A 26253-nucleotide genomic window follows, 5' to 3' on the forward strand; every position below is an offset into this window, starting at 1 on the left:
ACCTGGCTGGCTTAGTAGGTAGAGCATGAGGCTCTTGATCTCCGGGGCGTGAGTTCGAGCCCCACGTTGGTATAGACATTGCTTAAATAAATAAACTTTAAAAAATCCTTAGAAAATAAATAAAGTGGGAAGGGAGCAATAAATAAATAAATAAAGCAACCCATATAATTGAGACATTGTCCTAATATGCAGTTACTGTGATATGACCCTTTAAAAAAAAGAAGAAGGGGAGCCTGGTGGCTCAGTCGGTTAAGCGGCTGCCTTGGGCTCAGGTCATGATCCCAGGGTCCTGGGATCGAGTCCCGCATCGGGCTCCCTGCTCAGCGGAGAGCCTGCTTCTCCCTCTCCCTCTGCCTGCTGCTCACCCTGCTTGTGCTCTCTCTCTCTCACTCTCTCTCTCTCTGTGTCAAATAAATAAATAAAATCTTTAAAAAAAAAAGAAGAAGAAGAAGAAGAAATGAAAAGCAAAAGACCTATAATAGCCAAAACACTAAGAAACAAAGTGGGATTTCAAAATTTACTATAGAGCTACAGTCATCAAGACAGAGTAGTATTGGTGATGTATATACCTGTCCATCAAGGGAAGAGAACATAGTCCAGAAATATGTGGTCAACTGCTATTCAACAAAGGACCAATGGAGAAAGGACAGTCTTTTCAACAAATAATTCTTGAAAAATTGGACATACATATGCAAAAAAAATGAACCTTGACCCATAATTCACACCATATACAAATATGTGAAATACATCAGAGAACTAAATATAAACCAGAAGCATAAGATTTCTTTTTTTTTTTTAAGATTTTATTTATTTATTTATTTGTAAGAGAGGGAGGGAGGAAGGGAGAGAGCACAAGCAGGGGGAACTGCAGGCAGAGGGAGAAGCAGGCTCCCTGCTGAGCAAGGAGCCTGGTGCAGGACTCCATCCCAGGACCTCCATCCCAGGACCCTGGGATCATGACCTGAGCCAAACGCAGAAGCTTAACCAACTGGGGCACCCAGGCGTCCCAAAGTATAAGATTTCTAAAAGAAAACATAGGATAAAAATCTTTATGATCTTGGTAAGGCAAAGATTTCTTAGGCAGGACACAACAAACACACAAACAATAAAAAAGACAAAACAAAGAATGGAAGAAAACATTTGCAAAACACCTATCTGATAAAGAACTTGTATCTAGGGGCACCTGGGTGGCTCAGATGGTTAAGCGTCTGCCTTCAGCTCAGGTCATGATCTCCAGGTCCTAGGATCGAGCCCCATGTCGGGCTCCCTGCTCAGCAGGGAGTCTGCTTCTCCCTCTTCCTCTGCCCCTCCCCACTGCTCCTGATCTCTCTCTCTCTATCTCGAAAGAATAAATAAAAAATTCTTTAAAAAAAAAAAAGAACTTGTATCTAAAATACATGAAGAGCTCGTACAATCAGAAAAGGGAAAAAACAGTTTTTTAAAATGGGCCAGCGGTGCCTGGGTGGCTCAGTCATTAAGCGTCTGCCTTCGGCTCAGGTCATGATCCCAGGCTCCTGGGATCAAGCCCCAAATCGGGCTCTCTGCTCAGTGGGAAGCCCGCTTCTCCCTCTCCCACTCCCCCTGCTTGAGTTCCCTCTCTCGCTGTCTTGCTCTGTCAAATAAAGAAAATCTTTAAAAATAAATAAATAAATAAATAAATAAATAAATAAAATGGGCCAAAGATTTTAACAAACAAATGGCAAATAAGCACATAAAAAGATACTCAACTCACTAGGCATTAGAGAAATACAGATTAAAACCACAATGAAATACCACGATCCATCTATTAGAATAGTAAAAAATTATCAAAATAAATAAAAGACAATATCAAATGCTAGACTGAAATACTCCTACATTGCTGGTGGGAATGTGAAATGGTACCGTCACTTTGGAAAACAGCCTTCTAATCCTAGTACAGATTTACCCAAGAGAAATGAAAACATATACCTAAGCCAAGACCTGCTAGTGAATGTTCACTGCAGTTTTATTCATAATCACTAAAATATGTAAGCAACCCAAGTGTCCATCAAGTGGGTGAAAGGATGAACACCTACATGGTGGAATACTACTCAGCAACAAAAGAATGAATTCCCAATACGCACATTGATGAATTTCAAAAGCATTATCCAGAGTGAAAGAAACCCGACTCAAAAGGCCATATGTTTCATTTATGACATTCCAGAAAAGGCAAACCTATAGGGACAGAAATCAGATGAGTGGTTGTAGGGATCGGGGTGGAAGGATGTGATTGATTACAAAAGGTCACTAGGGAATTGAGGGGTGGAGGGTGATAATATCCTATATCCTAATTACGGTGGTGGTTACATAACTGTTCACATTTGTCAAAACTCAAACATGTATACCTAAAAAGAATACATTTTTCTCTATGTAAACTAAACCTCACTAAACCCCACAAAAAGAAGCCAAATATTTCATTTTTAAAATATAATTTATAAGCACTTGGGAGTTATGTAAGACTAATCAGCCGTAGAAAAATTTGTGTTGCCAGACCCTTCCACCAAACAACTGATGGCTTTAGGCTTGGGGGACAAAAGCCGTTTTGATTTACAGAGAATTTCACAAGGGACTTCCTGATCCTTAATCAACAGCTAAAGAAATGCTGCAGGGCCACCGAGGGGAGCCATGCATCCGCAAGGGGATCATCTTGCGCATTCTCCCCCAACAGATACATTTTTTAAAGTAAATTATCATGTAAAAAACTTAACATCGCAAATGATCTTGGGCAAGCAGGTTGTTCCTCATCTGTAAAAAGTCAGCAGATCTAAAGAGTTCCCTACATTAAAAACTTAAAAGTCTGACTTTCCCTAACTAGCACAATTTAGCTGAACCTCCAGGGGGGCCTTTGAAAGCCCTCTGATCTATGAAACCTGTGAAGTGAAACTCTACTCCTTGAAAATCCCACTGTGCACCTGACTCTCTCTCTCTCTCTCTCTCTCTCTCTCTCTCTCTCTCTGTGTGTGTGTGTGTGTGTGTGTGTGTGTGTGTGTGTGCGTGCGTAACATCTGATCAGGGCATTTCCACATCCAAAGCCACAGCAACTCTAGGGCAGGGCGAGCATGGTGACTTGTCATTAATAAGGGGAGGACTGCAGGATGGGAGTGCTGGGAAAACTCAATCCCAGGTGCCATGATTAATACTTTTCAAACAGCCCAGATTCTATGCAGTGCTCCCCAGTGTCCAGCCCCACACTCTGTCCTCCAAGCTCAGACTCCCCAGGGGAGAGCCTTGGCTGGTTTTATTTTGTCTCTCTCCATCCCACTATCACAGCTGCTCAGAGAGAGTGGCCTCTGGAGGGCAGGCCTCTGGGCCCACTTGATGAGCCTATCAACTCCTTCCAGAGAAAGATGCTCCATAAGAACCCACAGTTTCCCCAGAATTCCTCAAGCATCTCCCCGCAGAAGGAGTTTGGCAAAAGGGGTTTTCTTGGTAGGATAAGCTCGGAGCACTTAGATTTTTCTCCTGTCTTCTGGATATAGGCAGTCAACAGACTAAGGTCTCACAGAAGTCTCTGCAGTAATGAAACCTGTTTAAACGCGGTTTCCAAACTCAGCTAGGAAAACCACTTGCATGTAGTACCCATTTACACACCACAGAGCTAGGGTTTGCACACACAATGAGATCAATGCTGTTAACTTCCTTGCATTTGTACTTTTTTTAAAAAATGACCTTTCTAGAAACCTTGTGTTTCCAAGAAAACAAGATACATGTAATATACTAACATTAATGTAAAAATGGGGGTGAATATATCTCCACGTACTGCTTGTAGATGTATAAACCATCTCTGGAAGGATTAGGGAACTGCTCACTGCAGCTGTTTCCAGAGAAAGAAATAAGGGGCTGGGGGCAGGGAGGAGACTTTTTACTATGTGCCTTTTGTACCGTGTGTGTGTTACCTAAGCAACCCATTAAATTAAAATCAAATAAAATAACAGGCACTCAAGAAGTAATACCTTACAAATATAATAGCATTCATGAGTGTGTGAGCACACACGTGCACACAAAACACCCCAACCATAATCAACGCCAGAGAGAGACAGCCACTGTTAATATGTGGTGTTGTGGACTTTGGTCCCATTTGCCTTTTTTTTGCTTTTGTTGCCCCTGCTTTTGGTGTCATATTCAAGAAATCATTGCCAGTACCCCTGTTGTGAAGCTTTTCCTCTATATTTTTTTAGGTGTTTCACAGTTTCAGGTCTTACATTTAAGTCTTTAATCCATTTTGAGTTGATTTCTGTGTATGGTGTAAGAAAAGAATCCAATTTTGTTTTGCATGTGGCTGTCCAGTTCTCCCAGCACCATTTGCTGACGAGACTATCCTATCCCCACTGTGTATTCTTGGCACCCTTATCAAAAATCAGCTCACTGTATATGTGTGGGTTTATTTCTGGGCTTTCTATTCTGTTCCACTGGTGTCTATGTCTATCTTTATGGCAGTACCATAAGTGTTTTAATTACAATAGTTTCATAACATATTAAAAGCAGGAACTGTGATGCCTCCAGCTTTGTTTTTCTTGCTCAGAATTGTTTTGGCTATCCAGGGTCCTCTGTGATCCCATATGATTTTTAGAATAATTTTTTGTTTCTGTAAAAAATGTCATTGATATTTTGACAGGGATTGCAATGAATCTGCAGATCACATGGACATTTAAAAAACATCAGGTCAAGGGGCGCCTGGGTGGCTCAGTCAGTTGGGCATCGGCCTTCGGCTCAGGTCATGATCTTGGGGTCCTGGGATGGGGCTGCGCATCAGGCTCCCTGCTCAGTGGGGAGCCCGCTTCTCCCTCTCCCTCTGCCCCTCGCCCTCCCTCTTTTGCTCTCAAAAAAAAAGAAAGAAAGAAAGAAAGAAAAGAATAAAATCCTTAGGAATAAATTCAACTAAGTGAAAGACTTGTACATGGAAAGCTATAAAAACTGATGAAAGATAAGGAAGACATAAATAGGTGGAAAGGCATCTTGGTTCTTGTACTCTGTACTTTTCAAACTGTTTTCACAGAGAGTACCTCATCTGAGTCTGATGCCAACTGTGTGAAGTAGAAAGGGCAGGTAGGATGCTCGCCAACAGGAGGCAACCGAGGCCCCAAGAGGACTGGATCAGAAGCTGGTCACTCAGCTGCAGAGGCTTCAATCCTGGGTGTCCTACGCGGCCCTCAGCCTCCCTCTACGACCTTACTCAGATGGTGGACCACCACTTCACGAGCCCCAACAGCATAAACTGCAGTAGGTCCACAGGTTAGGTAACCTTTCAAGGTACCCCCAGTGCAGGCAACAATCTCAGTGGAAGGTAATGCACACGTAAGGCTAGGACATATCATGTTAAACAGGATTATAAATGTAATGTGTGACATGCACATACATTCATTCCACTGCTTAATACTCTTCAGTGGCCTCAGGCTCAAATCCACCACACACACCCCCCACCCCCGTATGGTAGTCAAGGTCTTTCACAGGTCAGCCCTTCCCCAGGCCCTTCATGCCATTGCCCACCTCCAACTCCACCTGCTTGTGGTTCCCCATGTGGGCCATGCCCTGGGATACAAGCCCTCCCCTTCTGCCTTATTAAAATGTGCTTCTCATCGGGGCGCCTGGGTGGCTCAGATGGTTAAGCATCTGCCTTCGGCTCGGGTCATGATCCCAGGGTCCTGGGATCAAGCCCCACGTTGGGCTCCTGGCTCAGCGGAGAGCCTGCTTCTCCCTCTCCCTCTGCCTCTCCCCCTGCTCATGCTCTCTCTCTCTGTATCTCTGTGTCTCAAATGAATAAATAAAAATCTTTAAAAAAAAAATGTGCTTCTCACCAAGCTAATATTCCCATCTTAGTTTAGGCATCACTTCCTCCAGGAAGTCTTCCCTGAAAGCACATGCACATGAGCACACAAATAGGACTGTTGGTCAACTGTATTTCTATTGCTTTCTATGCCTCTCTATCACTTACTTGTCCATCTGACCCCTATACAACGAGCTCCTTGAGGCCAGGGCATGAGCCCTTTGTCCCTTTGTACTGACCAGTGCACGGTCAGGCACACAGTAAATGCTCAATGCACACCTATGATCCCAAATGACTGTGGAATCAAGGGAGGCCCGGCACGGTGTGGCTGCTTTAGCAGGTGCATTACTTCTGATGCTTCACAAAGGGAGACTGTCTGGGCAAGACTGCAGGGAAGGTGCCACTCCCCTGTTTGTGGAAAATATCTTAAGCAACTTCAATGTGAGCTTCGTCTGTTCTTCCCCGCGGCTCCTGACACAGGTGACTGGGAGGCTGATCCAGCCAGGGCTTGAGAAACCTCAGCCAGTCAACAGAACCAAAGTGAGCAGAAAGCAGCTCACAGCTGAAGACCTAGAGGTAAAGAGAAGTGAGATGACTGACCTAACGGCTCCCAGAAACTTAGCAACAGGGTTGGTTCCAAACTCGGGCCTCTTTCTACAGCACCCAGACATGTTTGGGATCTAAGCGAAGGCCCAGGACAAGAGCTGTGGACCTGACCAGCACCAAGGAGTCTGGGATATAACAGGAAGGGCAGGAAAAAGGACAGAGATCTTGAAAATAAACACGTGCCGGACGAGCAATAATCAGCAAAGCCCTGTGGAGATAGGTTGGCTAGAGAGCGAGAGCCTGGAGACACGTTTGCTGCTCCCTCCACACTGGAGATTGCCGTGTGTTTGTCAGTTTTCCTGATTTTAACCCTGGAGGAGCACAGACTGTGTGCTTTCAGGTACTTGATCTTCAAAACAACCTGCAAAGTACAAACCGTGTCCTTGTTTGTGCCCAGGAAGACCATGGAGCTGAGAGGGGGGAAGTAGCTTCAAGGCCACAGAGCTAGCTAAGAGTGGCAGGCCAGGAATGTCAACCCGGTTTTCTCCACTAACCAGAGTGGTTCTGGGTGATCTGGAAATTTTAAACTACGACTTTCGTGATTCTTCAAGTCCATTTTGCTGTCTGCAACTGAAAATAATTTTGTGCTGGTGTTCCTCAGTAGTAACGCACATGAGATTCACAAGGATGTTTAAAAGGCTCGATGCATGGTACAGCGGAGAAGGAAGATGACCATCGCTACAAACGAACAGCGTAGAGCTGACCAACAACTCTCCAGGACACTGACCCCTTAGCCAGCAGCAGCGGGAAGAACGGAAGTGCCTGAAACTCGAGTACAGCCAGTGATGGGAGGCCTATCGACGCAGGCACCGGGGAGACCAAAGGGCACCCACCTCAGGCACCCAGCAGAGGGTGCAGCGTGCAAAGACAGCCTAGGTGACAGCCCAGCTTGTTCAGAGGACAGGGACAGCACTCTGGTCTGGCCCAAGGGAAGTGTGATGGTCAGTCTTATACGTCAGTCTGAGGAGGCTACAGCCCTGTTATTCTATCAAACACTAACCCAGGCATTGCTGTGACCTATTTTATAGATGTGATTAAAGTTTATAATCAGTCGATTTTAGGTAAGGGAGATTATCCTGCATAATCTAGATTTCAATCAGGTGAAAGGCCTTAAGAACAGAACTGAGGCTTCTCAAAAGAAGAAATTGTACTTATGCATAGCAGCTTTAGCTGTGCCGGAGAGATCCAGCCCGCCCTTCATGATGGCTAGAAATATAGACCCTGGACTTGCCTTCCCGGCCCCCACAATTATGCAAAGCCAATTCCTTGTAATAACTCCCTGAATATATATCTCGTACTGGTTCTAGATCTCTGCTTGAACCTTGACTGGTAACAGGAAGGCAGGCACCTTGCAGAAGGTGGGGAAAAAAAGGAGGCTCAGGCTAGGACTGGAGTAGAGAGCACTGCAATACATGTTAAAGGCTCTGGACTTTTCCTGAAAAGCCAAGGGGAGCCGCAGAGGGATCTGAGCAAGATGAAGAGCAGGATTAGATCTGTATTTCAGATGTTATTTGTCTGTCTACCTGTGGGATGGAGAATGGACTGGAGTGTTCAGGGCCCACCAGGGGGAGGCACCACAAAAAAGGGAAGAAGCTGAAGCCATAACTCGGGTAGGAAATGGTGAGATCTCGGGTGGACAAAGGCCTGGCAGGGAAAACAGAGAGAAAGAAATGTGTTGGAGAGACAGAGAAGTTAAGCCTCATGGAACCTGGTGACCTACTGGCCTGGGGTATGAGGAAGAGGGTGAAGGAATCCAAGCTGATTTCCAGATTCGTGGTTCTTCTCATCCCACTGGAGCTCAGTGCCACGTGGCAGCAACTCAAGGTGTGTTCTCTCGTCCCCTGGTTGCTCAGTCAAAACATGGGGCTAGAAACACTCATTAACTACCCAGATGCTACATACAGATCATCCAGTGTGGTAACAACAATAGGCCCACAAGACACCCTGTGGTGAGCCCTTTGGCTCTTTCTGATGGAACCCCTGCACAGAATAAGGAGAAAGGTAACATCTGGCAGAACAAAGCCAGAAAAACACGGCTGGAAAGATCCTGGGTAGGAAGGAAGGAGGTGAGAGCAGGGCCATGGCCCGAGCAGCTGTTTCTGCCATTTCCTGGGCCTGGAATGGACCAAAGGCATGGTGGGAATATGAAAGCCTCCCAGGGAGAATGAGAGCCAGGGCACAGGCTGGGGGGAAACACCAGAACCTTCACAGGACCCTGGGAAGGCTGCTAGTGGATAGAGAGGAAGGCAAGAACCCCACGAAACACCAGCATGTCTCAGCCTAACATTCATTTCCTGTCTGCAAACTGGGCAAAATTATCCCATCCGACCACCTAACAGAAGAAAAGGAATAATCAAGCTAGAAAAGACTGGGGATATGTCAATATCTATCTGGGAGAAAGAAGAGATGGAGCAGAGGTATTTGTTCGTGGTGACTGAACAATCGTGACATGGCCATTAGTTTCTCTGAAGGCTAGACACTTGTCATCACCAGAATGATATTTTAAAAGAGGAAAAGACAGAATAAATATACAAAGAATAAAGAGAAAGAAATCCAAATATATCGATACAGAAAACCAGCCAACCATGAGACAAAGACAAGAAAGTATCAGAGAAAATTCTCAGAAACAACCACAAAACAAGTAATAAAATGGCAATAAATACATATCTGTCAATAATTACTTTGAATGTAAATGGACTAAATGCTCCAATCAAAAGACACAGGGTGTCAGAATGGATAAAAAAACAAGACCCATCGATATGCTACCTACAGGGGACTCACTTCAGACATAAAGATAACTGCAGATTGAAAGTGAGGGGATGGAGAAACATTTATCATGCAAATGATGTAAAAAAAAAAAACCCAGAGGGGTGCCTGGGTGGCTCAGTCAGTTAAGCATCTGCCTTCAGCTCAGGTCATGATCCCAGGGTCCCGGAATTGAGCCCGCATCAGGCTCTCTGCTTAGCGGGAAGCCTGCTTCTCCCTCTCCCTCTGCTGTTGCCCCTGCTTGTGTGCTCTTTCTCTCTCTCTGTCAAATAAATAAATAAAATCTTTAAAAAAAAAAAAAAGAAAAAGAAAACCAGAGTAGCAATACTTATATCAGGCAAACTAGACTTTATTTTTTTTAAAGATTTTATTCATTTATTTGAGAGAGAGAGAGAGAGCGTGAGCACGAGGGGGGTGGGGTGAGGGGCAGAGGGAGAAGCAAACTCCCCGCTGAGCAGGGAGCCCGATGTGGGGCTCGATCCCAGGACCCTGGGATCATGACCTGAGCTGAAGGCAGACACTTAACCGACTGAGCCACCCAGGTGCCCCTACTCTCACCACTTTTATTCAACACAGTACTGGAAGTCCTAGCCATGGCAATCAAACAAACAAAAAAAAGGCACCCAAATTGGTAAGAAAGAAGTAAAACTTTAACTATTTGCAGATGATAGTATACTATATATAAAGAACCCAAAAGACTCCACCAAAAAACTGCTAGAACTGATAGAAAAATTCAGTAAAGTCACAGGATATAAAATCAATCTACAGAAATTTATGGCATTTCTATACACCAATAATAAAGCAGCAGAGAAGTTAAGAAAACAATCCCATTTACAACTGCACCAAAAGTAGTAAGATACCTAGGCATAAATATAACCAAAGAAGTGAAAGACCTGTACTCTGAGAACTATAAAATACCAGTGAGGGGTGCCTGGGTGGCTCAGTCGTTAAGCATCTGCCTCTGGCTCAGGTCATTATCCCAGGGTCCTGGGATCGAGCCCTGCATCGGGCTTCCTGCTCAGCAGGAAGCCTGCTTCTCCCTCTCCCACTCCCCTTGCTTGTGTTCCCTCTCTCACTGTCTCTCTCTCTGTCAAATAAGTAAATAAAATCTTAAAAAAAAAAAAAACACAACAATGAAAGAAACAGAAGACAATATAAAGAAACAAAGACATTCCATGCTCATGGATTGGAAGAACAAATATTATTGAACTGTCTATACTACCCAAAGCAATCTACACATTTAATGCAATCCCTATCAAAATACCAAGCGCATTTTTCACAGAACTAGAACAAATAATCCTAAACTTTGTATGGAACCACAGAAGTCACTGAATAGCCAAAGCAATCTTGAAAAAGAAAAGCAAAACAGGAGGCATCACAATTCTGGACTTAAAGGTATATTACAAAGCTGTAGTGATCCAGACATTATAGTAGTGGTACAAAGATAGACACACAGATCAACAGAATAGAATAGAAAATCCAGAAATAAACCCACAATTGTACGGTCAATTAATCTTTGACAAAGCAGGAAAGAATCTCCAATGCGAAAAAGTCTCTCCAACAAATGGTGTTGGGGAAACTGGACAGCAATATGCAAAAGAATGAAACTGAATCACCTTCTTACACCACACACAAAAATAAACTCCAAATGGGTTAAAGACCTAAATGTGAAACCCGAAACCATAAAAATCCTAGAGAGCAAAAGTAGTAATTTCTCTCACGTCAGCAGTAGCAAGTTTTTCCTAGATATGTCCCCTGAGGCAAGAGAAACAAAAACAAAAACAAATTAATAGGGCTATATCAAAATAAAAAGCTTCTGGTGTGCATGGGTGGCTCAGTCGATTTAAGCGTCTGCCTTTGGCTCGGGTCATGATCCCAGGAGTCCTGGGATGGAGCCCCGCTTTGGGCTCCTTGCTCAGCATAGAGCCTGCTTCTCCCTTTCCCCCTGCCTGCCACTCCCCCTGCTTGTGCTCTCTCTCTTTCTCTGACAAATAAATAAAATCAACACTCAAAAAACAAATAATCCAATCAAAAAATGGGCAGGAGGGGTGCCTAGGTGGCTCAGCGGGTTAAACATCTGCCTTTGGCTCAGGTCATGATCTCAGGGTCCCGGGACTGAGCCCCATGACGGGCTCCTTGTTCAGTGGGGAGTCGGCTTCTCCCTCTCCCTCTGGCCCCCCAACTTGTGCACACTCTCTTTCTCCTCTCAAATAAATAAAATCTTAAAAAAAAAAAAAAAAGGCAGGGGACATGAACAGATATCTCTCCAAAGAAGACTTATAGATGGCTAAGAGACACGTGAAAAGAGGCTCAACATCACTCATCATCAGGAAAATGCAAATCAAAACTATAATGAGGTATCACCTCACACCTGTCAGAATGGCTAAAATCAAAAACATAAGAACCAATAGGTGTTGGGGAGAATGCGGAGAAAAAGGAACCCTCTTGCACTGTTGGTGAGAATGCAAACTGGTGCAGCCACTGTGGAAAACAATGTGGTTTCTCAAAAAGTTAAAAATAGAACTACCCATGGGGCGCCTAGCTGGCTCAGTTGGTAGAGCATGCGACTCTTGATCGTGGGGTTGTGAATTTGAGCCTCACATTGGGTGAAGAGATTACTTTAAAAAATAAAATCTAAAAAAAAAAAAAAGAACTACCCTACAATCTGATCCAATAATCACACTGCTGGGTATTTACCCCCAAAATACAAAAACACTAATTCAACGAAATACATGCATCCCTATGTTTATTGCAGCATTATTTACAATAGCCAAACTATGGAAGCAGCCTGTGTCCATCAATAGATGAATGGATAAAGGAGATACAGTATACATATACAATGGAATATTATCCAGCCATAAAAAAAGAATGAAATCTTGCCATCGGCAACAACATGGTTGGAACTAGAGTATGATGCTAAAAGAAATAAGTCAATCAGAGACAATACCATATGATTTTACTCACATGTGGAATTTAAGAAACAAATGAACAAAGTTAAAAAAAAAAGAGAGAGAGAGAAAACCAAGAAACAGATTCTTAACTATAGAGAACAAACTGATGGTTACCAGAGGGGAGGTGGTGGTGGGGGATGGGTGAAATAGCTGATGGGGATTAAGGAGGGCACTTGTCATGATGAGCACCAGGTGATTAAAATAAAACTTAAGGGGCGCCTGGGTGGCTCAGTTGGTTAAGTGTCTGACTCTTGATCTCAGCTCAGGTCTTGATCTCAGGGTTGTGAGTTCAAGCCCCACATTGGGCTCCATGTTGGGCATGGAGCCTACTTAAAAATAATTAATTAAAAATAAAATAAAAACTTAAATAGAGAGAAAAAAGATACATACATAAAAGAAGAAAAGATGGGGATTAAAAAATTCATTAATGGGGTTTTGCTCCCAATAATAATGGTGAGATCCTTAGACCAACCCTTTTTTTTTTTTTTTTTTTTTTTAAAGATTTTATTTATTTATTTGAGACAGAGAGAATGAGAGAGAGAGAGCACATGAGAGGGGGGAGGGTCAGAGGGAGAAGCAGACTCCCTGCCGAGCAGGGAGCCCGATGCGGGACTCGATCCAGGGACTCCAGGATCATGACCTGAGCCGAAGGCAGTTGCTTAACCAACTGAGCCACCCAGGCGCCCTAGACCAACCCTTTTACAAATAACAACTATAAACTTTGGATGAAATATAAAAACCCTTACCTGAAGGCACTTAAAAGCAACCAAAGCCAAGTAGAACCTGGAGGGGAGGTCCTCTTGGAAGAAAATGGCAATAGTTAAGTGTCCCAGTTTCTACAGCTCTTCACCTTAGGGCAGGCCCCAGTAGGAGCCAGGCCAGGAGGCTAAAACTTTGGTAGAAACCTATGATCTTCTTGGCCTAAAGAGTCTAGGGACACAGTTTGGAGTGGCTACAACAGCAGAAAAGTGATGCTGGAATGGCCTGAGCCATGGAGGTGGAACCTCAAGTTTTGCACATAAACTCAGCCTGACTCTATGACTGAAACATGAGCTATGCATGCACAGGGCACAAGCAGCCTACCTTAAGAGATTTTAGCTGTCATTTAGTGCGGGGGAGGTAGAATTTAGAGTTTTTAGTCCAGCCAAATTAATTGCCTGATAAAATAAACAAACAAAAAAAACGAACACTACAGAGGAGCATGACAATCCAGAATCTCTACAACATACCATTCATGTCAGAGATATAATCCACAATTCTAGACAATATAAAAACGGTACAATGTGACCCATTCAAAAGAAAAGGCAAGCAATGGGACTGACCATGAAATGACTAAGATGTTAGAATTACAAAAATTTTGGGAGCACCTGGCTGGCTCAGTTGGTAGAGCTGTGACTCTTGATCTCAGGGTTGTGAGTTCAAGCCCCATGTTGGGTGTAGAGGTTACTTAAAAAATAAAATAAAAATTTGGGGGGAGCACCTGGGAGGCTCAGTCAGTTAAGCATCTGACTTCGGCTCGGGTCATGATCCCGGGGTCCTGGGATCAAGCCCCGTGTGCAGCACTCTGCTCAGTGGGGAGTCTGCTTCTCCCTCTCCCTCTGACCCTACCCCCTTGCTCATACTCATACTCTCTCCCTCACTCGAATAAATAAAATTAAAAAAAAATAATAATAATTTTTAAAATTTTTTTAAATTTTAAACAAGCTGGTAGAGCTATGCTGAAAGATAAAAAAATATGCTTGTAATGAATAAATTGGGAATCTCATCAGAGAAACAGATTATTTAAAAATAATCAAATGGGCTCTACCTAAGAATAAAAATATATATCCACACACAGCCTGCACAAGAATGTTCACAGCAGCATTATTCACAGTGGCCAAAAAGTGAAAACAACCCCAATAACTATCCACTGATGAATGAATAAGCAAAATGTAGTATATCCATACAATGGAATATTATTCAGCCATAAAAATGAATGAAGTGCTGGGGTGCCTGGGTGGCTCAGTCGGTTAAGCGTCTGCCTTCAGCTCAGGTCATGATCCCGGAGTCCTGGGATCGAGCCCCGCATCGGGCCTGCTCAGCAGGAAGCCTGCTTCTCCCTCTCCCACTCCCTCTGCTTGTGTTCCCTCTCTCACTGTGTCTCTCTCTGTCAAAATAAATAAATGAAATCTTAAAAAAAAAACAACAAAGTGCTAATCCATGATATGACGTGGATAAAACTTGAAAACATATTAAGTGAAAGATATGAGATATAAACAACAATATATTGTGATTCCATTTTTAAGAAATATCCACGGGTGGGGCGCCTGGGTGGCTCAGTCGTTAAGCTTCTGCTTTCAGCTCAGATCATGATCCCAGCATCCTGGGATCGAGCCCCGCATCGGGCTCCCTGTTCCGCGGGAAGCCTGCTTCTCCCTCTCCCACTCCCCCTGCTTGTGTTCCTGCTCTTGCTGTGTCAAGACACAGCAAGAGCAGGAACACTGTGTCTCTCTCTGTCAAATATATAAATAAAATCTTTAAAAGAAATATCCATGGGTGACTGGCTAGCTCAGTCAGTAGTGTGTGTGACTCTTGATCTCAGGGTTGTAAGTTTAACCCCCACGTTGGGTGTAGAGACTACTTAACAATAAAATCTTAAAAAAAAAAAAAAATCTAGAATAGGTAGAATAGGCAAATTCATAGAGACGGAAGGTACACTAGCGATTGGCAGGGGCTAGAAGGAGAAGGGGTAAGGAGAGACTGCTGGTGGGTACAGTTTCTTTTTGCAGTGAAGAAAATGTCCTGTAATTAGATAATGGTGATGGCTGCACAACAGTGTGAATATACTAAAACCTCTCAATGGTATACTTAAAAATGGTTAATTTTATGTTACGTGAATTATATCTCAATTTTTTTAAAGGTAAGGTAAAAAACATCATAAGAAACTGGGTGATGAATACAGAACTCTATACTTCTTTTTTTTTAAGATTTTATTTATTTGACACAGAGAGAGAGAGAGAGAGAATGCAAGCAGGGGGAAGAGTAGAGAGAGAAGGAGAAGGAGGCTCCCTGCTGAGCAGGGAGCCCAATGCAGGGCTCAATACCAGGACCTGGGATCACAACCTGAGCCGAAAGCAGATGCTTAACTGACTGAGCCACCCAGGTGCCCCAAAACTCTGTACTACCTTTGTGATTTTTCTGTAAATCTAAAAGTACTCCAAAATAAAATTTATTTTAAAGATTATTTATTTATCTATTTGAGAGAGAGAGCACATGCACACACACTCGAGCTGGGGGAAGAACAGAGGGAGAGGGACAAGCAGACTCCACACTGAGCACAGCCCAACACAGGGCTCAATCTCATGACCCTGAGATCATGACCTGAGCGAAATCAAGAGTTGAACACTTAACCGACTGAGCCACCCAGGTGCCCCCAAAATAAAATTTATTTTAAAATAATTCCAGGGACGCCTGGGTGGCTCAGTAGGTTAAGTGTCTGTCTTCAGCTCAGGTCATGATCCCAGGGTCCTGGGATTGAGCCCCGCGTCCAGCTCCCTGCTCAGCAGGATTGTGCTCCCTCTGCCCCTCCCCACTGCTTGTGCTCTCTCTCTCTCAAATAAATAAATAAAATCTTTTAAAAATTAAAAAAAAAAATTCCATTTATAATAACATCCAAAAACATGAAGTTCTTAGGAAGATAAATTTAACAAAAGATATTCATACCCTGTACCCTAAAAAGTACAAGCCATTCCTAAGAAAAATTAAGAATACTCAAACAGAGATATACCATGTTCATGGATTGCTGAAATGTCAATTCTCCCCAAATTAGGATGACCAACCATCCCAGTCTGCCTGGGACTGAAGGAGTTAATTTCTAAAGATTCAAGACTATCATTTCTAAAGCCAAAGTAGTCTTGGGCAAATCAGGATGAATTGCTCATCTAACTTCAAACTGATCTATTGTTTCAACGTAATAGATTTTTTAAAAGAAATTGACAAACTGATTCTAAAATTTATGTGGAAAAACAAAGAATCTACAGTAGCCAAAACAATTCTGAGGAAGAACAAAGTTGGAGGATCACAATATCTAATTTCAAGTCTTAAGATAAAGTACAATAAGACAGTATGTTTTTTTGTTGTTGTTGTTGTTGTTTTTAAGATTTTATTTATTCATTTGAGACACAGAGATACAGAGAGAGAGAGAGAGCATGAGCAGGGGGAGAGGCAGAGGGAGAGGGAGAAGCAGGCTCCCCACCGAGCAGGGAGCCCGATGTGGGGCTCGATCCCAGGACCCTGGGATCATGACCTGAGCCGAAGGCAGATGCTTAACGACTGAGCCACCCAGGCGCCCCAAGGTAGGGCTTTAGAAACAAGGCAGGATGGGAGCTGGACCACTTCCTCTCCTCACTGTCTCTACACACTACCCCCCAAGGCATTCCCTAAATCACAGGATAAGTCAAAACAAAATTTCAGATATTCATCCAACTCCTGCACCATCAGGCACCTGGTACCCTTTAGCATTCCTCCTCTCTCAAACCAGATCCCACAATAGATTCTGAAATCAGTCATTTACGCCTAGCATAAATTAGTGACTGGCCTCTACTCTTCTAGGGCCCTTTCAATTTTGCCTCGATATGTTTCTGTGCTCAGAGATATTTCAGGGAGCAGGAAGCAGGGACACGTAGAGAGGTGGGAAGATCCTTCTATCACCTCCCCTTCACCAGCCTAACCTGCCTGATCTTCAGTACCCCCCAAAACACACACCAGGGAACTCTCACCCCCCAAAATCACAGGCAGAACCTGCAGTGCCCACACATGTCACAGTGGGATGGAGAAGCCTCTGCGTGAACCAGACAGCTTCTAGAACATAGCCTCCCACTCAGCTATCCCCCAATGAACTGAATATGGAGGACACAGGCTAACTCTATTATATAACATTCTCCTTGAATTCAAGCAGCTCTGAATGAAATACGCATTAAAACACAGACACACCTAGAACAGTACCTGACACATGCATGAATTAATGAGGCAAATATTTAGAAAGAGCCACAGGAATTTTTATTCAATGATAACAGATGGAAGGCCATGCTAGGGGTGAAAGAGCAGGGACATCTCGGCTACAAATTTCAGGAGAAAGGAGCAAACTGTTTGGCCAAGTGGCCTTCCCTCCCTAACCCCAGGGAAGCCATCATTAACCTTTCACCTCCCCAGGAGGTGTGGTCTCAGAGTAACAACCGATTCTACCAAACAAATACAGGTGTCCCCCACCCCTAACCACCTGCAGTGGCTCAGCTTGCTGAGCAGATATTTCCCTCCGGCTTCCAGAGTCACCCCTTTCATTTGTTAATGTCACCTGCTTATTAAAAACAAAAAAGAAATGAGTACTGGAGCACAAAAGAAGACTTAGTCATCATGCTAAAGATCCTATGTCCTTCTTTTTAGGGAAATGCTCTCAGCCTGGGAACTATTTTTCTCACCAGAGGAAAGTTGAGGTGGAGATTAAAGAGGGAAAGAAAAAGGCACAAAACGTGGAGAAAAACTCCTGCAGGCCTTAAATTCAGGTGTGCACTGGAAACTCGGGCCACTCTTATCTGCTCAGCCTCCTCATATCTTATGAGGCCCCAGGAGTTCCAGGTCCAGAATCTCAGGAGAAGAACCCATGGGAGCACCATGGGTTTATAATGCTGGTGGCCACCCCGCTTCCCACCCACCGTGCATTTTGTCTGAGCTGGCCAGCAGCATTCCCTATGTCCAAATGCTTTTATATGGGAGTAAATGAGCCTTAAAAAATCTACAGCAGAGGGACTAAATTGATTTGACCAAATTGATCCTTTGCGTCTTTTGCTTTTTGCATTTTGTGCATTTGCTCTTTGCCACAAAGTAACAGTACCTGCAAGAGCGCACTGTTGCTCTTCCCTTGCCTTTCTGGAAGCCCATTTTAGCTTCTGAAAGTCAAAGCTGCCAGATTCAGGAAAGCAAGTGAGCTGAAACTTCCAATTTCTTTAGGGGAAGGCAGCTCCCCCCTGCCCTTACCACATTCTGGGACTCTGAGATGGCCCAAGAGCTGCCTTGATGCCTCCTCTCCTTTGATCTGACTTAAGGACCCCAGGTTAGACTAGTAATTATCAATTCTACTCGAAATAAACTCCCTGGGGCACCTGGGTGGCTCAGTTGTTAAGCGGCTGCCTTCGGCTCAGCTCATGATCCCAGGGTCCCCACATAAGGCTCCCTGCTCGGCGGGAGGCCTGCTTCTCCCTCTCCCACTCCCCCTGCTTGTGTTCCCTCTCTCGCTGTGTCTCTCTCTGTCAAATAAATAAATAAAATCTTAAAAAAAAAAAGCAAGCACTCCCTGTCCATATGCTTCCATTGACCTGCATCAAATATCTTTCTCCATTTTGCTCTTCAAATTGTCCTAGAAGGCGGTTTTGTACAAATTCCAGAAACATCTAAATTCTTATCAGGACTCTGTTAAAAACTTCAAAATCATTCCTTCTAAGAGACCCAGGTCAGGGGTGATGACCTAGCATAAAGACCACTGTTATTACAGCACACTCCATAGAATACAGTGTCCATATTATCCCGAGTTGTGCAGTGAGGCAAAATTATCTAGTGGGTGGAGGACTGGAGCACCTGGTGACGTGTTTTCTTTGTCCCCTACACTGTTCAGAGGGCAGCAAACAGGCCCAACCCAGGAACCACCATTCACCACTGCTCGCTGGGACCCAGGTGGTGGCATCGTGGCTGCCTCTGACTTAGTACAAGTCTCTCTGTCACCCTCAGGTCCAGACCCCCAACTCCATCTTCCCTCTCTGCAATACTCTATGCTCACCCTTTGAAAGGGGGTGGGGGAACCAGAGAATGCAACCACTAATTCAAACCAGAAAAACAGAGGACACAGAACTGAAAAGAGTTTTTCATCCAGCCTGTCTGAAAGACCCCCTTCCCTGTGAGAATTTTGGCTTGGCTCCTTGGTTCTCTGCTTTCAGAGTCAGAAACCTATTTCTTCAGTAACTCCTGCAAGTAAAAGGAGATGAAATGTATGTATGTGGCTTTGCCAATGAGCTCTCCTTTTGCTTTTAACATTAGAAAAAGTGGGGCAGGGGTACCAGACAGGACAGGAATGCATGGAGATGAAAAGCCAACGGTTAGCCCCCCCGGCCCGGGATATTGAGACATCATCTCTAAGCAGATGATACACAACAACATCAAGTGTCTCTTGCTACTCTTCCCCCACCCCACCCCCACTTCCCTTCTCCCTGGGGACTAAAACTAATGTGTTTTATTTGCTCCACCTGAGCAGGAGGAGGATTTATGGACTGAGAGAGAGAGGGGGGTTCCTCGGTAGGAGTCAAAATTCAGGGCTGGAACAACTGGTAACTTGTCAGCAGCACACCATCAAATGGTCGTCACAACCCCACAGAAATGCAAACAAACCAGACTGGTACAGGGAGCTGCCGTGCCCTCCTCCGTTTAGCGGTGGGTGTCAAAGACCACTTAATGCTGCAGTGGTTTCCAATGAAGCTATTTTACACAAGCAAAAAGTTGCTGTCTTCTAACAAACGGGCTCTCTGAAAAGACTGAAAAGGAGGAATCTTCTCTATTTAGCTAATGGGATGGGATGTGTTCAGAGCACCATTTGTCATTTCTTTTTCCCAAGCTGTTAATGACCCCAAACGTTCCACTAGGCCCTGAGCCAAGACCACCAACACCACCCAGTACAGAGGGGCATGGAAACCACGGACTGTCGTCGGCTCCAAGGCTGGAACTTAAAAAAAAAAAAAAAGAGCAACCAGTTCAGCAGTCCCCTTCCTAAGAGCCCCCGTGGTGCGGGGACAGAGGCCCTGTCTCCTGACCCCAGTCCCGGTGCCTCCGGCTGCCCAGAGCATCACTTTTCTAAGTAGAAAGTTCCTTCGGCCAGGAACCTGCTGGCTGCACTGGCTGAAGAGTTGAGAAGTGGAGGCATCCTGGAGCTGGCCCCAGGCAGCGGCCACGCCTATCTCGGGGGCCTGAGCTTCAGTGTCCCGGCTGGAGACAATGTCCTGGGAGGACAGCCCTCCTCCAGCAGCCAGGTGGCCGCCCATCCCCTCTCACCCCCGGCTCCCGCGGCCTCAGAGCGGAGCGTGCGCCGCACACGCCCCAGCGGCCGGGGCTCGGTCCCCGCGGCTGGCGCGGGGCGCCCCTCCCGTCCGGGCCCCGCACTCACCCACCGCCCGGATGCGGAAGCCGCGCGGGGGGCGCAGCGCCCGGCGGCACCAGGCGTCGCGCAGCACCTGCAGGCTGGCGGGAGGCGCGTGCACCAGCAGCACCCCGCGCCGCAGCCAGCCCTGGAAAGCCAGCCGCGAGGCGGCGCGCGCCAGCCGCGAGTTCCAGAAGCAGCGCGCGTTGGCGCGGCGAAAGGCGCGGAAGACCGCGCGCCCGCCAGGCTCCTCCGCGCCCGCCGCCGCCTCCTGCGCCTCCAGCCTGCACAGCACCAGCGCCAGCGAGCCCGGCGCCAGCTGCACCGGCCGGGCCATGCCGCCGCGGGAGGCCGGGGCCCCAGCCTAGCGCATGTTCGGGCGCGGCGGTGGCGCAGCACCGGCGGCCGGGGCGCCACACGCCCGGCGGGAGGGAGCGGCCGACTGCGCGCGGCGCCGGCTGCCGGGGGAACGGGCTCCGGGGGGCGGGGCCGGCGGCGCTCGGCGGCTCGGGGGTGGGGCGGGACGCGCGGCCTGAGGGTGGCCGCGGCCGTCGGCAGCCCGGCGCCCAATGGGGCTTTCCGAGGACTGAGGGGTTCTCCTCCCCAGGCGGGACTCTGCCGCCCCGCCCCCCGCCCCCCCCCCGCGGCCTCCCCGCGATTCCCTTCACCTCCCGGCTCCGGGGCGGCCCTGAACCCCCCTACCCCGAGGGGGACGCTCTGGAGCCTTTCCAGGTCCTCGGGGAGCCCCGCAGCTCCCGGGAGCCTCTTTCAACCGCGGCGCGAGCGGCACGGCCGGCAGTCCCCAGAACTGAGAGGACCAGGGGGGCCGCCATGGTCCTGGCTTTAGGGTCGCTCCTAAGTGAGAGAGGCCACGAGGGACAGCCTGCGGGTGTCAGGGACCTCGCTGGGGCCGGGAGTCAGTCCGTCGACCCAGGTTTGAGGCTCGGTCTGCTCCTAACTCGTTTTGCTCGTTCCTTCCCCTCTCTCTGAGCCTCAGTCTACCGTCATGTAAAATGAGGAGCTGGAACTGCATTCTAAGCCCCTTTCCATCCCTGACTCTGAGGCTCTAGGCTCTGGGCCCGCCCCTGGGCTATCCTACACCCTTCAGTGGGAAGGGACGGCAAGTGTTCCAGGATAGCCGCCGCGATTGGCGAGGCGCAGTGAAGTCCGTGGGATTCAGCCCTGGGCTGGAGCTGGGCATCCCGCAAAGACTGAGGAACCGTCTTGCCCGGGAGCTCCCCGGACGGAAGGGAGAGGGGCTTGTGATCTGTCGGGCCGACGGTAGCGAGGGCCTTGGAGCAACGAGGTACCTACCGTTCATATGCTGAGGGACAGAGGCTGGAGCCCTGACCGGAGCAATGGAAGAGGGCTCCTGGAGGAAAGAACAGGAGACATGAGAGGTAGGGCGTTCGTTATTACTACTAGAAGCTGGCCCTAGAAGAAGGAGCAGAGGTGTTTGGCAAGACCTGGGGGTCATCCCAGACTTCCCGCTCCCTCAGCTCATCAGTCAACAGCCATAATGATTGGAGATAATCTATACCCTACCTCCTTGTAAATCATCCTCACAATAAATGATAGATGACTCTATTAAATAATGATAGCTAACATTTACTGAACACTATATGCTGGGGGCGTTAATTTCACAACTAGGTGTTTAACTTCTGTTAGCATTTCTATATTTTTTAGAGATGAGGAAACTGCAGGCTGTGTTAGATTAAGAAGTGCGTCCGGGGGCGCCTGGGTGGCTCAATCGGTTAAGCCTCTGCCTTCAGCTCAGGTCATGATCCCAGGGTCCTGGGATGGAGTGGGCATTGGGCTCCTTCCTGAGTGGGGAGCCTGCTTCTCTCTCTCCTCCCAGCTCGCTATCTCTGTCTCTCTCTCAAATAAATAACATCCTTAAAAAAAATAAATGCGTACTGATCACACAGATAGTAAGAGATAGACAACTACCAATCAGGGTTCCCTATGACAAATGAGTCTAACACAATTTTCAATTCAAATAAGTATGCGAACCTGAGATAACCATCTCAGGTCTGAATTTGGACACTGATGGAGATGGATGGATGGATGGATAAATACAGCAGAGAGCCTAAATGAACTAAACTCTATGTTTGTAGAAGCTCCACGGGGAGGGCAGAGTTTCCTCCACTGAGTTCTCTCTATCGTATCCCTAACCTTGTGGGATCAAGGATACCTTTGCTGTCTTTCCCACCTTAAAGAACTATGACTTATCTCTATCTAGCATCTACAACAATGTCTTTTCCATTATAATAAGGATTATGATAATTCTCATTTACTCTCAGCTCACTCTATGCCTAGAACTGTACTAAGGGTTTTACATGTGTGATATAATTTTATCCTCAAAATTAACCCTCTGAAAGGGGTAATATTAGTAAGCCCCATCTTCCATAAGAAAAACAAAAGCTTTAAAGGGGAGCGAGCGCCTGGGTGGCTAAGTCAGTTAAGCATCCAACTCTTGATCTTAGTTCAGGTCTTGATCTCAGGGGTCATAAATTCAAGACCCGTGTTGGGCTCCATGCTTTGTGTAGAGCCTACTTGAAACAAAAAGGAAAAGAAAAGCAAAAGCTTAGAGAGCTTAGGCCACATGCCTATGAGGACAAAGCTAAGGGACAGTCAAATAGAGACCCCAGCATTGTCCACACACCTGGCTAGACGGGGAAGCCAGAAGACCCACACCCTGACTCACGGGACCTGTTGCCTGGTCTGAAAAATTGTCCTGAGCTTGATTCTCTCTCCCGAGTCTTTGAACTGGAAATACACAATAAGGCCCTTATTAGCAGAGCCTGGAGCTGCTGGGATGCTCTCAGGTAGACCACACTATGAGATTTCATGGCCTGAACTTATAAGGTAGAACTGTCTTAAATTGTGGAAACTTTCATGCAGATGTGTGACATTTCCATTATCATTTTACTTCAGCTGGTCCAATTAACAAAAGAAGAGGGAAAACTGTAAAGGGAAAAATTTTAAACTACAGCCAAATATGTATCCACTTGTTTTCCCAAAGGATCAGCTACCTCACAAATATCCCTAAACTACCAAATGGAAGATGCCTTAAGAGTTAGTGGAGGGGCACCTGGGTGGTTCAGGTGGCTAAGCATCTGCCTTGGGCTCGGGTCATCATGTCGGCATCCTGGGAGCAAGCCCGGCGTCAGGCTCCCAGCTCAGTGGAGTCTGCTTCTCCTTCTCCTTCTGCCCCTCTCCCTGCTTGTGTGCGCACAAAGTGTTCATGGAAAACTGAAGACCTCCAGCCCGAAGGGCCAGTATTACGTGTCAAAACTAGAGAAACAGAAACAGAAACTTCTCAAGGGCCTTCCATCTTTGTGATCTCTGGAGACCAGACACAAACATTTTTTTAAAAATATTTTACTTATTTATTTGACAGAGAGAGACATAGTAAGAGAGGGAACACAAGCAGGGGGAGTGGGAGAGGGAGAAGCAGGCTTCCCGCCGAGGAGGGAGCCCGATGTGGGGCTCGATCCCAGGACCCCGGGATCATGACTGAGCCAAAGGCAGACGCTTAACGACTGAGCCACCCAAGGGCCCCGAAACATTTTTTTTAAAGATTGTATTTATTGGGGCGCGTGGGGGGCTCAGTAAAACATAGCCAAGATTCAGTATTTGGCCAACTCTGGCAAATGAAGCTTGGAGTTAGATTTTATTTGGGTTAGAGAACTGAAGCTGCAGGGGGCACAAAGGCGTACCTGCTCCATTTGTAATTGCTGTACAAGATAAACTTGTTTTTTTTTTTAACATATAATGTATGATTTGTTTCAGAGGTACAGATCTGTGATTCAACAGTCTTGCACAATTCACAGCGCTCACCATAGCACATACCCTCACCGATGTCCATCACCCAGCCACCCCATCCCTCCCACCCCCCACCACTCCAGCAACCCTCAGTTTGTTTCCTGAGATTAAGAATTCCTCATATCAGTGACTAGGGTAGGGCATTTGAGTCTTTTTATTTAACTGTGCTCAAAATCCCAATACATTCATAAAGGAGGGGAAGTAAAAGCATATAGTAGGAGCTGCCAGATCCTAGGCGCTCAATGAATGTTGGTTAAGGTACCAAGATGCACTGGACTCCTGGTTAGGGTTGGAGACTGACAAGGTTTCAAGGAGGACAGTTTTGATTTTAGCCATTTTAGCTTGTTCTGAAGTTGTTTATTTAAATTCCTACCTCTGAATCTCCACATTTCTCATTTTCTTCATCCATAATATAAGAATAATCACCTTCCTGATACGCTTTGCAAAGATTTTGTGATGTCTAAATCATGTTAAAATAAACCAATCTAGGGCACCTGGGTGGCTCAGATGGTTAAGCATCTGCCTTCGGCTCAGGTCGTGATCCCAGGGTCCTGGGATCGAGTCCCGCGTCAGGCTCCCTGCTCAGCAGAGAGCCTGCTTCTCCCCTCCCTCTGCTGCTCCCCCTGCTTGTGCTCTCTCGCTCTCTCTGTCAAGTAAGTAAATAAAATCTTAAAAAATAAAAATAAAAAAAATAAACCAATCTATGCCTAAAAATTTAAGAAGTGAATTATAAAAAAAAAAGATAAACTTGATCGTCTGATGCTCACATCTGTCTGGGGTCTATCCTAAGTAGAGCATTCAGTGCTCTTCACACTCTGACCCCAGCCCAGTCTTTCTAACATCATTGCCATTTCTATCCTTGCCCTCCTCCTGCAATCCACACCACAGACCTTGTGCTCCAACTACACAAAATTACACACCTTCCCCCGTCTTTGCTCACATTATTCCATCTGCCTAGAAGGCCTTCCCCCTTGACCAGCTGTTATCTTACAAAGCTCAGCCCATAAAACCTGTGACACATCCAGGGAGATATCATCTGTTCTTGGAGCACATTGTTAACCCTTTTATAACACTTGTGTGTTAAGGGCTGTAATAATTATGTCTCATCAGGCAACCTGGGATTCCTTGAGGACTAGGCTCCTGACTGACTCGTCTCTGTGATCCCACACACAGCCCAGGACCTGGGCCATAGATTCATTCCACTTGAATCAAGTCCAATTTAACTACTACTTGATCCAGGATAACTTTTGCTGCTTCTTGTGAGTCTGGGGTCACCACACACGTTTCTGGTCTGTGGGTGAATCACAGGAAGACCTAGTTATCTAGTACTCAAAGCCAGGGCAAAGCCTCAAGCAACAGGCACACCCAGGCCTCACCCACCCAGGCATTCGGAGTTCAGTGATTTCTCTGGAGTCTGTTTACAGCACACATGTTACACTGAGGATGATGTTTGTCTTAACTGCCTCAAATTCTTTTCCACACCAAAATTCATCAGGCTGAATTTCCTTCCCCTTAACTCAGAAAATCAAGCCTTGACACTTAAGGCTGAGTTAGAAATCGTTTTCTATCTGGCTTCCCTTTATTATGACCATTTCCACTTCTACAGCATCTTTTTTCCCTGTACCAGAAAGAAAAAAAAAATCCTGGAGACTTGTGTTTGTATTTCTCATAGAAAAATGTGAGGCTTTGCTAAACAACTGTGTTGAGGCAAAGGCTAGAGAAAAGGAGGCGGGGGGCAGGAGAAAAGCATTTAATGCCATTTCTTTATTTTTAAAAAATATTTTATTTATGTATTTGAGAGAGAGAGAATGAGCAGGGGGAGGGGCAGGGAGAGGGAGAAGCAGACTCCCCACTGAGCATGGAGCCCGATGTGGGGTTCGATCCCAGGACCCTGAGATCACGACCCAAGCAGAAGTCAGACATTTAACCAACTGAGCCACCCAGGCACCCCAAGAAAATATTATTCTGACACTTGCTAAAATGGGAAGGAAGACTTTATTCAAGACTACTGCAAAGTCTAGACAGCAGACAGTTGTCAAGCAAAGACAGCAAAGAAGCTGGGGATTTGCGCCAAGAAGCAGAGCAAGGAAGTCAGTGGATAGAAAATTACTAATAAGAGGGGCGCCTGGGTGGCTCAATCCTTAAGCGTCTGCCTTCAGCCCAGG

At 46.1% G+C, this 26253-nt stretch overlaps 1 protein-coding gene across 2 annotated transcripts in view; it reads right to left on the reverse strand.

Annotated features, from left to right (window-relative positions):
- STOX1 (storkhead box 1) overlaps positions 1-20732 on the reverse strand; it is a 52693-nt gene extending 31961 nt beyond the window's left edge. For both annotated transcript variants that reach the window (XR_013449749.1, XM_036113822.2), the window contains exon 1: positions 20288-20732. Coding sequence is in view for 1 of the 2 variants with exons in the window: in XM_036113822.2 (XP_035969715.1) it covers positions 20288-20597 (310 nt within the window). In the remaining variant the exon portion in view is untranslated. The remainder of the gene's footprint in view (positions 1-20287) is intronic.
- Between the last annotated feature and the right edge of the window lie 5521 nt (positions 20733-26253).

The sequence above is a fragment of the Halichoerus grypus genome, chromosome 7, assembly GCF_964656455.1.
Source record: "Halichoerus grypus chromosome 7, mHalGry1.hap1.1, whole genome shotgun sequence".
Lineage (NCBI taxonomy): Eukaryota > Metazoa > Chordata > Mammalia > Carnivora > Phocidae > Halichoerus > Halichoerus grypus.